This window comes from Hyperoodon ampullatus (genome assembly GCF_949752795.1).
Source record: "Hyperoodon ampullatus genome assembly, chromosome: 6".
Classification (NCBI taxonomy): Eukaryota; Metazoa; Chordata; class Mammalia; order Artiodactyla; family Ziphiidae; genus Hyperoodon; species Hyperoodon ampullatus.
The window spans coordinates 11,558,936-11,575,658 of NC_136919.1; the positions used below are offsets into that span (position 1 = coordinate 11,558,936).

At 35.7% G+C, this 16,723-nt stretch overlaps 1 protein-coding gene across 4 annotated transcripts in view; it reads left to right on the forward strand.

The window, feature by feature from the left end:
• The window catches only part of DENND1A (DENN domain containing 1A), a gene marked incomplete at both ends in the record, with an annotated part of 539,637 nt that overhangs the window by 132,709 nt on the left and 390,205 nt on the right, over positions 1–16,723 (forward strand). For 3 of the 4 annotated variants that reach the window (XM_079705782.1, XM_079705784.1, XM_079705785.1), the window contains one exon: positions 10,458–10,501. The exons of the other annotated variant lie outside the window; for it this stretch is intronic. In XM_079705782.1, the coding sequence (XP_079561908.1) occupies positions 10,458–10,501 (44 nt within the window). The remainder of the gene's footprint in view (positions 1–10,457; positions 10,502–16,723) is intronic. 4 annotated transcript variants of the gene reach the window in all.

Below are 16,723 nucleotides of genomic sequence, written 5' to 3' on the forward strand. Positions count from 1 at the left end.
GGAAGTGTCAGCGAGGAGCAGAGGCCACTTACCCCACCTCCAGGCCAGTCTGAGGAGGGGTGGAGAGGAAACGTTTCACCACTTGAGAGGGCTGCAGAGGAAGCCAGCTTTTGGCCACAGTTAAAATGTGATAATGTGAAGGGAACTTAGAAGAGGTTGAGAATTTTGCTGCCAGCTGAGCATGAGTGCTAGAAAGCAAGTAAAGGAGCTTCTTGCGTCGGGGAGCAGTGTAAGTGAATGTGCCAGCTTTGCTGATCCTTTACCAGCTACATGTAAAATTCATTGCACTTTTGACAGAGGACATGGTTCCTTGTTTTTTAATTTTTTTAAAGTACTAGGGTGATTGAATGTTAATTCATATAAGAATATATATTTGGCCACATTTATAAATCCTGATGCCTAATAGCATGTTTTGGAAGCATCTGATTTAGACGTGAAAAGAGGAGAAAGATGAGCAAAGCATGTCAAGTTTTGTGGGAAAGTGAATTGATCAGGCAGTCTAGATTTGGGGATTTATTTTTAAGAAATAGAGATGAAATGGGGTGCATTGGTCTTAACGGCCAGGCTAAGGATTCTAGCTTTTTAATAACATAAAGGTCTTAGAACATATCAGAAGTGATATAGGTCCTCAGAAGAATTAAATGTAGAATTGCCATCTGATCCAGCACTTCCACATCTGGATAAATATCCAAAAGAAGTGAACGCAGGAATTCGAACAAATATCTGTATACCCATGTTCATAGCAACATTATTCACGATAGCAAGAAGGTAGAAGAAACTCGTGCCCATAGATAGATGAATGGATAAACAAGATGTGACATGTACATACAATGGAATATTATTCAGCCTTAAAAAGAAAGGAAATTCTGACACATTCTACAACATGGATGAGCCTTGAAGACATTCTGCCAAGTGAAATAAGCCAGTCACAAAAGGACAAATATTGTATGACTCCACTAACATGATGTACTTCAAGTAGTTAAATTCATAGAGGCAGAAAGAAGCATGGTGGTTGCCAGGGGCTGGGGAGAGGGAGGGAACAATGGGGAGTTTTTTAATGGGTTCAGAGTTTCAGCTGGGGAAGATGAAAAAGTTTTGGAAATGGATGGTGGTGATGGTTGTACAATAATGTGAATATGCTTAAGGCCACTGAAGTGTACTCTCTTTATTTATTTGTTTGTTTATTTTTGGCTGCGTTGGGTCTTTGTTGCTGAGCACAGTCTTTCTCTAGTTTCAGCGAGCGGGGGCTACTCTTCGTTGCGGTGCATGGGCTCTAGAGTGCAGGCTTCAGTAATTGTGGCGCATGGGCTTAGTTGCTCCGCGACATGTGGGATCTTCCCGGACCAGGGATTGAACCCGTTTCCCCTGCATTGGCAGGCGGATTCTTAACCACTGCGCCACCAGGGAAGTCCCTGAAATATACTCTTAATGGTTAAAGTGGCAAATTTTATGTTATGTATATTTTACCATGCACACACACAAAAGTGATAAAGGATGTAGGTATTGCTTCTCTAATGATACAGATAACAACTAGACAACAATGGCTTGTTTCTCCGGGGAAGAGAGGTGGAATTTTGGTAAAAGAGTCTTCTGGTTGACGGGCATAGTATGTTTCCCTTGCTAGGGTGTCAGCTTTATCTATGCTGTATGTACTAGTTTGGCCTTAGTTCTCAGTGTGGTTTAGAGGTACTTGGAAATGCATTTTCTTACACAGGAAAACATTTTTTCTGTGTTCTTATTCATTCTGTTTAGCCAATGACTTTTTTCATAGATGATACAAGGGTAACCTCTAGCTTTCAAAATTACTCTAAGTTTTTTAATATGAATTTATCTTTGAAATACTGTATTTACTAGTTGAATTGAATGCTAGTTACTTTGGAGTCATTTTATTGATATCCTGAACTTGGCAAAGAAATTTAAATAGAGAAATTGGAAAGCTCTCATTCATAATCTGTTAGGCCTGTTTCATGACAACATGTTTTAGTTATTTGTCCAGATGTATTCTTATTGTTGAGTCACAATAATGACTAGAAGACAGATCAACAGGAGGACATAAATAAATAAAGCCAAAAAGGAAAACCAGTGTTGGATTCTTAGGAGTCTGATAATTCTAGGCTGAATCCCAGCTCTGTTACTTAACTCTGAATTTGTTCTTAGTGAGCCTCACTTTTCTTATTTATAAAATAAGGATACATCTACTTACCTGGTGGAGTTGTTGTTAGGATTAAATAAGATGATAAACTACCTTTTGTAATGACTGGTATATCTAGGTTTTCAGTAAGTGGTAGCTGATAGCATTATAATTATTACTGCAAAAATCTTTAATGAAACTCTGTTTCTGAAATCCAGAATGCAAGTTTAGAAAGCAAAGGAATTAGCAGAAAGGTCCTTCAATTTATACAAAGATTCACCTCAGGGTTTCGGTAAGTCTGGGAGAGTCCCTAGTGCGTTTGATGTTTACACATCATTAGCAAACAGATGCCAGGAGGCAAATAAACTGTATCTAAAGGATTTTTGAACCACTGATGATGGAGAGAAAATGGGTTTCTGATAAAGTTATAACATTTCTAAGTAACTAATAGCAGGCCATGGGAAAATTTGATTGGGCTTTTAAAAGTTTATTTCAGGAACACATGTATTTCTAATTTGAGGCACACCTATACATCTGTAGCCATCTAATTTATAGTGCTTGCTTATTTCTCCACTGGGGTTAATAATATAATAACAACTAATATTTAGTGTGCGCCTACTATAAGCCAGGGTATCTTTAGGAAGCCTGTAGCATTCAAAGGCTTCTTTTCAATTGGATGTTTCGAAATTGGCCTTTCATCCATTTGGAGAGACAGGGTATTTAATGAATTTATTTTATTCTATTCTATTTATTCTATTATGCCAGCGTATCTGTTGGGTATATATAATCGGCAAGACATTTTGTAGGAGACAAAGCTAAGTAAAACATGGGCCCTGGACTCACAAAATACTTATTCACTGTCCCCTAGGCTGTTCAGAAGGGGCGTGTGGTGGTGTGACATGAACCCTGGTGTCGTCCTGGACTCTACACCTGGCTCTGCCACTTCTTCCCTGAAGCTTTTTCTGTCTTGGCCAGGACTAGGCTCAGTGCCCCTCTGCTAATCCCTATCAGGCCCTATGATGATTGCTTGTTTAATTCTTTGTATTCTCTATTAGAGTTAGATTGTAAACTCCCGGAGAGCAAAGACTATGACTTATTCATCAACTGGGCCAGTCACATCAGAGTATTTGTGCTGTATATAAATACTAACTTTCTAACTTCGGACTAGTGATAACCTATTGCTTTCTTTAACTATGATAAAATTGATTGTGATAGTTCCAATATCATAGGTTTGTCATGAAGATAAAATCAGATATTTTATGTAAAATGCCTATTACAGTGCCGGGCACATAGTGGGTACTCAGTCAGTAGTTGTATTTGAGTAGGTTAATTATCTCTTTTCGCCAAATTTGACAAATGTGATATATCTATTAATGAAGACCATATGCAGTGATATCACTTTTGTAGTACATAAAGGGCACAGCTGTCATTCAGGTTAAGTCTGAAGTAGTTATTCACATTGGAATAAAAATTTTATACTTACGGTACTCATTCAAAAAGGTGGAGTAAAACTAATCTTAACTCATAGAGAAATTAAATGGAAGCCTGAGATTATAACCATTAAAAACCTTCATCAGTATTTATCAGTTTGATAGATTTTTACAGATTAGTGTTCCAAACTTTGAACCAATGTAAGAAACCCTAAATACTTAAATAATAATGAAAGTTGAAAACTAGTATATTCAGTAGGGAGAAAGGTAAGTGTAAGTGAGCATGTTCTTTTGATTTTTTTTCCCTTCCAGCACACCCTCTCTTTTCCATTTAAAATCTCCCTTTGGAATTTGACTTAGGTTTGATTTTTGGGTTTATGCAGCAAAGGTTTGGTTAACGATCAGATGTATATTCCTGTAGGTGAAATTGGTTATGAGAAATATTTCAAATTATCAGTAAGTAGTGGCATTTACTGGTCAAAAGCTATCAGCATTCTCTAGAAAGAAAGATGAAACTCCCTAGATTTTACTGCATAAAGTCAGTGGACTCATTATTTGTAGAACAGCTGATACATTTACTACTATTGATTCACTTAACTGGTAACTGTACTATATTCATAACTCCAACAACTGAAAAGAATAGGTCAGTGTCCGCTGTTTATTCATAAATAGTCACATCAGAGCAGGATGTATCTGAAAGGCAGAATATGTTAGTTTGAGGAGGAATCTGGCACATGAATGGTTCCATTGCTTGCCATACTGAGGTGGGTTGTGCTCTCCTTTACTGAATAATGCTGTTTGGATTTTCATTATAGGTGTAGATGGTGAACTGTTCCTGTGTTTGTCAGGCTGATTGCTGTGAAGTAGTATTTGAATGTATTTTAAATGCCAATGTTGAGGGAAAAGGCTAGAATAGAAACATGGTTTAAAATTGGTGATGACTCAAAGTTTTTATGTCTTACAGTCTTCATGTTTTATAGCAAAAAGGTTATACCTAGAATAGATTTTTAAAGTAAGAAATTCCATTTGTGCATGCAGTACTTCATTTAAAGTACTTTGAAATGATTTTTTAAAAATTAGTGAAGTATACTCCTTTGTAATTTCAGAATAAAACCTGCATTTTGGAATCAGTAATTTTTTTTGAAATGAGTAATTTTCAATTTAAAAAAATTTAAAAAAAGACAACATCAACCATTTTGTTTTATTGTCATGGAAAAGGAAAACGTGTTTTTTGTTTGTTTTGGTTTTTTTTACTATGTGAAACATTCTTTCCAAAAATATTTTTTAATAAGTGAATTTTAACTATCATAAATGAAATAATTTACTAGAATAATTGTATTAATGGTTCAAGTATTTTATAATATAAAGTAAGTGAAACTGACTTTTTATAGCTATAACATTTAATAGGTAGTATCCTTGAAGCTCTTTATTAGTTTAGTGTAGTCCAGTTTGCAATTATGCTGTCAAGAAACTTTAATTCTACATTATACAAAAAATTAACTTTTCTTCTTGAAGATTAAAAGAAAGCTTATTTTTAAGTGTTTTTGGAGGAAGATTGAGTTTGTCCTCAAAATGTACAACTTCTCAGACTATTTTCTGAGGGTCTACATTTTTAGTATATAAAAGTTGAAAATGTCATTAGGGAAAGAGCAGTGTAATGGACTATTACCCGTTTGCAGCATATTCCCATCTTCTCATCTGGAAAATTAAATCTGATTACAGCTGGGATTAACATTTATGGTTTTTGGAGAGAGGAAGATAGTATCTTAAACTCCATGAAATTGAACAATGAGATTATGTTGTTTATAGCTAATTTTATTTTTATAAGTTTTTTTATTTTTTAAAAATTTACTGTCATAACATTTATCATCATAACCATTTTATTTTATTTTTTTATACATTTATTTATTTACTTTTGGCTGCATTGGATCTTCGTTGCTGCGTGCGGGCTTTCTCTAGTTGTGGTGAGCAGGGGCTACTCTTCACTGCGGTGAGTGGGCTTCTCATTGCCGTGGCTTCTCTTTGTTGCGGCGCACGGGCTCTAGGTGCACAGTCTTCAGTAGTTGCAGCACGCGGGCTCAGTAGTTGTGGCTTGTGGGCTCTAGAGCGCAGGCTCAGTAGTTGTGGCCCACGGGCTTAGTTGCTCCACGGCATGTGGTATTTTCCCGAACCAGGGCTCAAACCCGTGTGCCCTGCATTGGCAGGTGGATTCTTAACCACTGTGCCACCAGGGAAGCCCTAAAGTCTCACTTTTAAGGGGCAGATTTTTATCATTGTAAGCTTTAAATGTGTTCAGTATTTTGTCTCTTATTGACTGAAATATCCTAGAGATAATGACTGGATAAATTTAGTAGGCATTAAATGTAATGTTTTCTGCCTTGATACCTAGCATGCTAAAAGTGAAAGCAGTGTAGATTCCCATGTTAATGGCTATATTTGCAGTTTCCCTTATATTTCTTAAAAGAGCTCCAGTTATGTAAGACTGTAACATTTGACAACTTTCACAGAAAATGAAGTCAGTGTAGTTTTCAATAATCAGTTAAAGTGTCATGCCTTGACCCTTCAAATGGAGTCAATCGTTGGTGTGACAGAGAAAAACAGGAAAATAATTTGGTAAGGTGTGTGTGTTTGTGTGTGTGTACGCTTATTAGTTACCAATCTACAAATGAGTCCTCATACATAAGCACGGTACTTTTATGAATTATTTTGCATTTCTGTTGTAAAAGATCTGTCTACCACGTTTTATAGAAACTTTAAGCCTAAGGCAGAACTCAAGGTTTTTTAGATCCTGCGTAAAATAATTTATAGTGCCTTTCCAGCAAGTCTTGCCCAAACTCTTATTCTATTAATTAAACATCCTGTGGCAATCTGGTATATCTTAAAGATTTAAAAGTATGTTATAGTAAAAGACTAGAAAACATGGACTATTGAGATTGAAGAAAATTAGCTTTTCTTTAAAAAAAAAAGTAAGGCGTTTGTTCTGAGATCAGTTTTTTTTTGGTTTGTTTTTTGTTTTTGTTTTTTTTGTTGTGAAGACACAGGCTTTTAAGCATGGTCATGTTCTGCGCCTGAATGAGACTGTGCTGTTGGGAGTCCTGGACTGTGAAATGTCTGTTTTAAGTATGGAAATGCTTTTGTGACCTCCAGTGGAAGTGGTGCACATGTGTCTGTGTGGGGTCAGCCTCTTGCATGGTTGCGGTGCTGGGAGAAGGTACTGGCTGGTCAGATTGACATAATGTGAAACCTTGTTCTAGAGCCAGCTGTCTCTCTTAGCCTTATGTGGTTAAGTCATGTGTGGACTTTTCTATACCGTACATCTTGCTAGCAAGATATTTTAAATACTTTTCAACAAAAAGATAGTATTTTCCTGGGAGATGATGAAGTTGATTTTTAATTTTGTAAGAATCTATTACTTGAACCTGGAGAAAGTTGCTGAGAAAGCAGGGTAATGCATTACTATATGTTCTTAATTTTCTGTCAGAGGGACAGTTCTTAGAGAGAAAGCTTGACATATGCTGATAACTCTATTCTTACTGCCAATTGCCTAAACAAATTGTTATGTTACTTTTTTCCATGGTAGTACTCTCATCTGCAGATTTTTGTGTTGAAAGTTAGCTGTTTGGTGACACTGTATTTGGCAGTGAGGGTATGAATGTGAGAAGAAGTTTTGGAGCATTAGCAATTATAGTATTGGATAGTGGGTAAAGAAATAGATATATAAATATTAGATCGATGCACAGTTTTCCAGTGTATGTTATTTTCCATATAAAGATATAGAACATTTCATAAAATGTTACCAGACCATTTAAAACTCAAAGAAATGCAGCTGATGCAATGAAATACATAGAGTACTTGTAAAAACATACAGACACGAAAGTGGATTGCTGCCAGACAGAAAATTTAAAGGCGGTTTGCTGAACTGCAGGGTGCTAGGTTTTGTACATGTGCCATGCTGAAACTGTTAGTAAGGCGGGTGTTGTGTTGCTTGAGAAAAGCAGATTGTATTTGGACCTTTTTAACTCAGATGTTTCCAATGTCGATATTTTGGTGACATTATGGCATTATGATCGACTCAGTGTGAAACATGATTTCAACCTCCTGTGCAAAATAGACATTTAAAGAAAATTCATACAAATTATTTTTAGTTTTTGTGTTAATTTTTACAAAATGGCTTTCATAGTTTTGTTAACTATCAGACTGGATCTTTGAGCTAATTGAGTGGAACTTTATATAGGTTGGGCTTTGGTTTTAAAAAGCATTGCCTTTTTTTTTTTTTTGATGTTGCTTTTGCGAGTGTTAAAGACCCATGAAGTTTGCTTTTGTAAATCTCAGGGCCTTAAAGAAAGGGAATCAAAAGCTTTATGCTTGAATCATAGTAAATAATAATCCATGTATTATCTTGGAACATGATTTTGTTACAATCTGGGAATCTCACTCTAGGGGTAGTCTTAGGGCAGTTGAAGGGATTTAGTTGATGAAGGTGTTTAGTTGATGTTGCCTACCACTGAGGCAGTGTTTAGGATGATATGGTTTGAATGACCCCACCTTGGGGTCCCATGGTCATCTTTACCTTCAGTGTATTAAAACAAGTTGATTTTTCTTTTCACCTATTTTCCTACTCTTTTTTCAATTCTATGTTGTAAATATGAATAAAATACCTTTTTTAAATGACAAGTTAATTATTAATTAGTTTCTTGTTAACAGTTGGTTTAGTTCGTTAAAGAGATTTAAAGACCTTCCCTTTCCCACTTACAAGCAAGAAACATTTTTTTAAATTGGAGAATATACCACGAATTTTGGTTTCTGATATTCATCCCCTCAGAAAATGGTGATAAAAAATAGTCTTTGGTTTTATTCCCTCTTTATTTCCATTGGTATTTTGTGGTTCCCAAGAAGCAAACTATTGCAGGAAAGAGGACCTGATATTAAAGATATATATGTGAGTCATTTCTGTGTGAAGTTTTCTGGGTAAAGAGTAATTGTTAACCACATGACAACTGGAAGAAGAAAAAAAAAAAGCCTTAGATTATTTTTGCGGCTTTTCCAGCCTCTGTTTTACTGTGTCCCTCAGGGACCTAGAGCTGCATTTTTGTGGGGGGTGGGGGCAGGTCTCAGTACCAAATTTTAAATCCTAAAATACCAGTTATTTTGCTGGACAAAGTCATTTACATATGTGTTAGGAATCACAGCCACTGCGCTCTTTTTGGATCCTCTACCCCAACCCCACAGTACACTTTTAGAGGTTTGCTGGGCTCGTAGCTGTCTGTTTGCATCCCGCTGGCCCGCCCCCACTTCACCCGCCTAGACCTAGTGCTTTTCATGCCACACCATTAGCGCCCTCTGGCCTCCTGTCACAAGAGGGCCAAGTCTTTGTGTGGTTTCAGCCCTTTAGGCCAGAGAGAAGCAACAGCTACTTCCTCTGACTTACCAGGGCAACCCTGCAAGGTACTGCAGGGGGGATTACGCCAGAATTCTACTAGTCCCAGTCTAGACGTGTCATTGGTCTCTTCCTAGTATTTGAAGATGAGGGTAAAGAAAGTCAACCAGAAGACACTTCAAGAGCTGAAGTAATCTACAGATAGTTTCAACTTTTCTGCACCACCCATTTTGGGAAGCTCTTCATTTGGTGTGACCTTTTGAATATTCCTACTTTTGTTATTAGTCTTGAGTTTTGAAAAATAATATCCATTGACTTCAATGACTTGAAAACTGGTATTTCTAAGATTTAAGTGTAGTTTGTGAATAGGCCCATTATTTTCTCCCTTTTTGATTCTTCAATTGCAAAACAATTAACCACATTTTTATCTTGTGGCATGGAGGGCTTTAACTTTTACATGGATTCACTTTCATGGAGAAGTAAACTGGTATTTTAAAAGATATGAAAGCTGAGTAGTATATATTGTGATCACTGTGGTTGGGGACCTTCAAATATTGTGCTTTTCCACAGCCTTTTGCATTGATACATGATTTCTCAAATAGATATTATTCTGATCACTCTTCTTAATGTGTCTCTGAGGAACCAGATCTCTCTCTTATTAGAAAAGATTGAATGTTTTCCTAATCAATAGCAAATGGAGTGCTAATAGCTTTTAATTAGTACACTTCTGTATTGACTTACAGACGATGGCATTGGATTATCTTGCAATTATGGTTGAAGAATCAAGTGACCCCTTTCCTAATTCCATTTTAAACAGATGGCCATGAAAGATATCTTCACCTATGTATTATTATAGTTTCTGAGCAAGTCTAATTATGTTAGAACATAATATCTCATATCATGATATTTTGTTAACTCTGACAAGCTAAAAGTGTATTGTTTTCTTTTGAAGAAAACATCTATTTTCAAGAGACCATAAGTATTTTGAGAAGGATATATTTTATTTTTAAAAGCAGGGAGTTTTGCATTTGTTCCTTGAAAGAATTCTTATCTGATCCTTCCCTCCACCCTGCCCTCTCCCCCACCCCACCCCACCCCCCACCCTGCCCAAACACACACAAGATCTGAAACTGGCCTTTAAGGTGGTTTATCAAGCCCACATCTGTAACTATGAAAAGGAGGCCTCTGATAAGAAAAGTCAAGCAGGTTTCAGATCGACTTTCTCTGGAAAAATATATCGAGGGCAATTTGCAGCTGGCAAAATTTTTTGCATTAGGTAATAGTCTAAAGTTAACAGTAGTATCAGGTCTTTAAAATTTTTCTTTTTTATATTTCTGGAGGAGGGTAATGGGAGTGCCTTGCCGAGTCCTTCCTTGTGCTCATCAACATAGCAGCCTCAGCTGCCCCCCTTGGATCCCCTGCCAGGGCTGCTATCATCTTCTGATCAAATATTAATGTGTGATCCTCTGCTTGCTCACTAATCCAAAGCCAATTAATATTATCTGTCAATTATTTACAGATCCTGAGGTGCAGAGGCAATTCCCGGAGGACTACAGTGACCAGGTTCGGAATGCGTAATTAATTTTTTACATGACAAAATTTATTTCAGAGTCGTTCAACATATTATTACTGTTCTTTTTACTGAAAGAGATAAATGAATGTTTAGAACGGAAGAGAAACAGTAATTAGGAACCCAAGACAAAAAGTAAAACATATTGAAGTAGGATCGAAAATATTGGTGCTAGATTTGGGGTGTTACCTTCAGGGGAAAAATGCACAGAAAGTAAGGAAGAAAACCTATCACAAATTTTACTTTTTATTTTGCTAGTCTGCAGTTCATTAGCAAATCCTTTTTGGATTGCCTGTGAACTTTTTTTTTTTTATGCTATTTAAGCAGGCAAGAACCAGCGTAACAAAAAGATAAGGATGGAAGTTTATAACATCTCCTGGAATTGGAAATAGATTATGCAGCTGTGTTATGGTAGTCCTTGAAGGAGAAGATACACATGCAGGAATGGTCTTTAGGGTGAGGGTGGTTCTAATGATGGTAGTGAAAGTTGTTTGGCCAATTGGTCTTGCCATCTTGAATTTCCTGCATTCTGCAAGCATGGAATGAATGGAGTGGAAGGAACTATTTTACTCACAAAATACTGCTGAAGTTCCAAAGCCGCTCTACTCTTTATAATTAGATCCAGGTTATACCTTCTGGATTCCAGTTTCTATCTTGAGAAATATTAGTAATGTTTTGTAGCTTTTTGGGGAACCTTACATTTTTAGTTCAAACATGCAATTTGGTATGCTTTTTAAAGCAGTTTTGAAATAAAAGCATTCTTGATTATACAATAAAACAACTTTATAAAGCCTTTCACATGAGGGATATTGTACATAATCAAAACATTTTTCTGAAGTACATTCATTTAATTTTGTGTATTAAAAGAATGTCCTTGAATGAGAATAAGTACTATGGAATATAAATATCCAGTACAGTAGTAGTCACACCTTTGCAATATGGCTTGCTGTATAGAGGGCAAGGCGTCTGATACATCTTTAGGAATATAAGTGGATAATCAGGATAATGAGATGCTTTGTCATGAGATTTTACTATACAAGAGCCCAAGAAAACTGGTATGGATTGCTTTGCGTGTGATCTCAAGACTTCAAAATGAGATTTAACAAAAATAGTAAATTTCTCACTCTACCCCTGGCCTCATCTTCCAACAGGAGAGTTAGATTTTTATCTTACCCTAAGTTGGTATGGGATTGAGCCCTTTGGATTTAATTTACACAATCCAAAGATTATAGGACCTTTTTATTAATGGTTTTTTTCTTTAGACAATGTTTAAAGGGTGGAAGATCTTAAAGTATTACTTAGAATAGACTTGAGGCCATAGCTCTTAAGAAAATCATTCTTTTAAAATGTTGTTGTCTAGGTAGATAACCTTTGTGGTCCCATGATCTGAATTACCCAATGAGAAAAAATTATATAGGAGAAAACTTAAAATAACATAGTCAACATCTGGGTTTATTCCTTTAAACATAGTTTCTTGCTATATCTGAAAATTTGTGAGCACCATGATCTTTTTTTTTTTTTTTTTTGGTGTAACTTTTAAAAAATTGTATGGTAATATGTTCATGAGCAAAAAGCAATTTAGGAAATAAAAATAAAGCAGAAATAAAAGAAAGAATGAAAAGAAAGAAAATACAAGTCATCGAAATTTTACTACTCAGAGGTAACTACTGTGACAATTTGGTGTTTATTTTTTCATGTTTAGTTCTTTGAGTATATATATGTGTTTATGTTTGGGTAGAGTATGTATATATATAGGTACTCCACATACAAACACGTGAAATATGAGATAGAAATAGAAATATAGATTATCGTCAATTTTGTCACTGCATATAGAGCCCAGTTTACTGATTAAGTATTGTTGTGTTGTGAACTTAGTTCTCTTTACTTTAGTTAATGGATGATCTTACAAGTATTTTATATACTGAAGTTGGAATTCAATTATAGCAGGAATCTAAAAAATAACTTTTAGCTATTTTAAAGTGCTCTTAGGATAAGCATTTGTTTTCTTTGTCTGGTTCAGTGACTTAGTTTTGAAATTTGGAGGATGATGCTCATAGGCTGGATGTAGACTTATGAGGGTATGCGCATCACTGCCTTATTTAGCATCTCTTCCAACTTGACACACGGTTTCCCTTCTTTACCACATATAACTCAAGAATGAAGGATGAATGAAAGCTCTACTTTGTTTGGAGAAGTTACCTCAAAATGCAAGAAATTTGAGAGTTGATCTATTAGTAAAGGAAATGAGACCTGCATATTTCTTACTTACCTTTTTATAATTTGGATTCTGATCTTATGTGTTTTCTTTTTAGCATTTGTTGGATTATGCCAAATTATCTTTCCCTCTGGTGTGCTATTATAAAGGAATTCTTAGAAATATTTCTATTACATACAAGCTTTAAATGCTGAATGTGTACTTAATCTAGACAACATTTCTAGTATTAAAATATTTATGATGCAATCCATAAGGAATATTTGAGATAATTCACCACAAAATATAGCACTTATTACTACACACACACACACACACAACCCCCCCGCCTCCCCAGCTTTTCTCCCCATTCGCTTAAACTACTAGTGCTTGTTTTTACATATAGTGTATTTCCCATGTACCAGCACACTTGATCAGAGACGCTTGCTGCTGCTAGATGTTTTATTCTGTGTGTTCTTTGTACCTTACAGTAAAAGAATCTGTCACAAATTATTGTGGCTCACTGCTTTAGAAACTGAGAAAAAAGGGAGGTTAGATTGACATCTGTGACTGAATAATGATGACCAGCCTTTTGGCTCTCCTTGAGCCACAAAGCTAGCACTGCCTTTAGAGTGGAAAAAGAAGTAAGAAGAAAGGGGAGGGATAAAAGAGAGTTACAAATCTGTGGTCCCAGAGATGTATTACTGTTGGGCCAGTTGTCTGTGTGGTATGATAATCCATTTTGATCTTCTCTGTCTTAATTGTCTGCTAAAGACAAATGGGCAGTAAAAGTTCATCAGTTTCATCTTTTTGCTTCTCGTTTAGAAGCAGAATAAATGATCCATCACTACAGAAGTAGCCTTTCTTTTTGACACGGAAGTAATGCAGACCCAACACATTTTATTAAAATGTTTTTCCCTCATTATTTCAGTTCTCTCAGCTCTGATAGATCTTACTGTTTCATAAAAAATGTAATCTGAAATGTAAATAAGGGTCTTGATACAGAAGGAAGAAGTAATGAGCAGCCTGAGCCACATTTTCGGACTCTTGATTGTAATTACTGACAAAGTAATTTCTCTGTGCCCCATTTTTTTTTTCTTCCTTAAGTTGTCTGTCACACCCTCAGACTGCGATGACATCTATGGTTTAAAACCATTAAATCACTGTAGCACTCAATATTTCATTTAAAATCTGGTAGGCCTGCTATCTTAAAACCTGAAAGTACAGGCTTTGTTAATTCCTGAAAGAAATGCAAATGCCTCTGTTTTATAAAAGAAAAAAACAAACAACAACAAAGGCAAAAGCAAGGTCTTTTCATAGTTCATATTATTTATTCATCTGCTTTTGTTTAATGTTTACCTAGTTTAAATACTAAAACATTAACATTGGTAGGATCCTGACTTGGAAAGGATCCTGCATTTAAAAAAAAAAAACCTCTAACAGCTTACTTGTGAAATTTAAAAAATTGTATCTCTCATAAGCGTAATCCATATTAGTCTAAATCATTATTTTAAGGTTAAGATCACTAAATTACAGACACAATTTTCAAGTTACTTTGAGTTTGGTAGCTTAAACCAGATTCTTTTCATTCTCTTACTACAAGTTTAGATAATGTGGCTCTTAATAAAGCCTGTTTAATAGAAAATTTTTGTTAAAGAAGAACAGGATCACAATAATGTGTTTCTTTCATTTCTAGAAATGGTTTCTCAAAGATACCAACATGTCAATCTAGCATTAAAAATAAGAAAACAAAACATGAATATCTTTCCCTGCTGGAAACAGCCTTGTAATTAATTAAATGGATTTATAATTATTCTATTATGTTTACTGTATTCATTCATAATTATGGAAATAAATGGTAAAACTTTATTCATTGTGATTAGTGCAGTTTTAATGAATATTAATTGAATTAAAGGAGAAAAGGATAAATTAACGTGTTAGCAAATTATGGTCACCACTCTCATCAAAACCCCATCTTTGGCTTCAAAACATATGATTTTTCAGATTAAAAAAGGGCCTTTAGTAATTATAACACGTAGTATGGGATAATTTAGAATAAAGGTATAATAACATATCACAGAGATTTCCATAAATAGCCTTGTAATGTGTCAAGTACAATAGGCATTACACCTATCATTTAAAAATGCATTAGTTATAATATGATTTACTTCTTGTACTAAAACATTAAGAATTAATAATTTGTTCTCACAATTGCACTTTTTATAGCCTGTTTGTTCTAAGAATGGCGATTAGAGTTTAGTGTGCTAGAAGTTGCTTCTGCACTGTGCTCATCTATATTTTGATGAACTATAGCAAGTGTCTTAGAGCTCTTTAACTAGAGGTCTGAACATACCCACCCGTCCCTGTACATGTAGATCACTGTTTAGAGCTGCAGGTAATTTTTCTTTCCACTGGCACTGAAACAGAGGTTATAATGAAACCAACAGTCTTTATGCATTTATAGAAACTATAAAAATTTTATGGAAATCTTTATATAGAAACCAACAGTGTTTCTTGTATAAGCTCTATAAGCAATGTAGAAACATGGTACATTGGGAAAAATAAAAAGGTACCCTTTCTTTTATGGTTATATATGGTCCGTGTGATTTTTAAAATTTCACTATAGGCAGTTAAGCAAAGTGGAAAAACATGCATCACCTATATACTAAAAAGGAACAAAAATATGTTGCATAACTTAGGCTAATTGTGATGGAAATCGGCATTTCTGAGTTGCATGTAATTGCTTAAATATGGAGTTTTCATTTGTTCATGCTTCAGGTATGCTCTAAAAAAACATTTAAACTCAGTTATTCACAGTGTAACCTATGTAAGTGGATTGAAAGATTCTGATTTGAAAGACAACGGAGATAATATTTAATCAAGGCTTCCTACTTGCGTGTTGGTGATTGCCTCCTTCTTTTAGTGAGCAGCTGTGTATGGAAACTTGCAAGTTACTTTCTTCAAAATCTTGATAATCCAGAGACTAAACATTTCTATTCAAAACTTGTTCATGTCCTGATGCATTGAAAGAATACTATCTAATAGGAAAATTATAGATATAATCCACAGCTCCTACATTTTTTTGTTACTGTGAAAGGAAGCTTCATTGCACCAACATTGTGTAATATGACGTACATGTACAATATTTACACAAAATGGAAAACAAATGATAAAATTTGATTTTCCCATTATTGTTAGGCAGAGAAACATAAGCAGCGGTGTACCTGGTCTGTATAAAGTGTGACATTGATTCCACAAAGGTTCCACCAGTCTTTCTATAGTGACTTGTCTAAGCCATAGAATCTTCAAGTTGGAATTGAAAATTTGGGTTTGTGGGTTTTTGGGCCATGCGTTCACCAAGCTCACAAAGAATGGAATTGGACCTGGGTGTATCCTGTTCCTCTTGGAAACTTTTGAGCTTTCTTTTTTTTCCCCATTCTTCTCCAAAGTAGGTGCTGTCATGCTTCCAGCCTACTCATGCAGTCCGTTCAGATTTGATCCACTTTAAATGGTGAAGTCAAGTTTGGTCCTGGAAACTTTTCATGACACCGTATGACATGGAACAGAATTTGTCATTTCATTTGAATATTATCCAAAGGATTTACTTATATAAGGTTCAAATGGGTCACCATTTAAAATGGCTCCACAACCCAGCCCTAAAAAGACTAACTTAGGGCTTCCCTGGTGGCGCAGTGGTTGAGAGTCCGCCTGCAGATGCAGGGGACACGGGTTCTTGCCCCGGTCCGGGAAGATCCCACATGCCATGGAGTGGCTGCGCCCGTGAGCCATAGCTGCTGAGCCTTCACGTCCGGAGCCTGTGCTCTGCAACGGGAGAGCCCGCAACAGTGAGAGGCCCGCGTACCGCAAAAAAAAAAAAAAAAAAAAAAAAAGACTAACTTATAAGTGGCTAAACTTTCTCGGTTTTTTCCCCCCTCATGTCTGTTTTTGGTGGCAGAAACTGTGTTGGAGACTAGATACGATTTTGTGCATTAATTGCGTGAGAGATTAATAAGTGTAGTTTCTG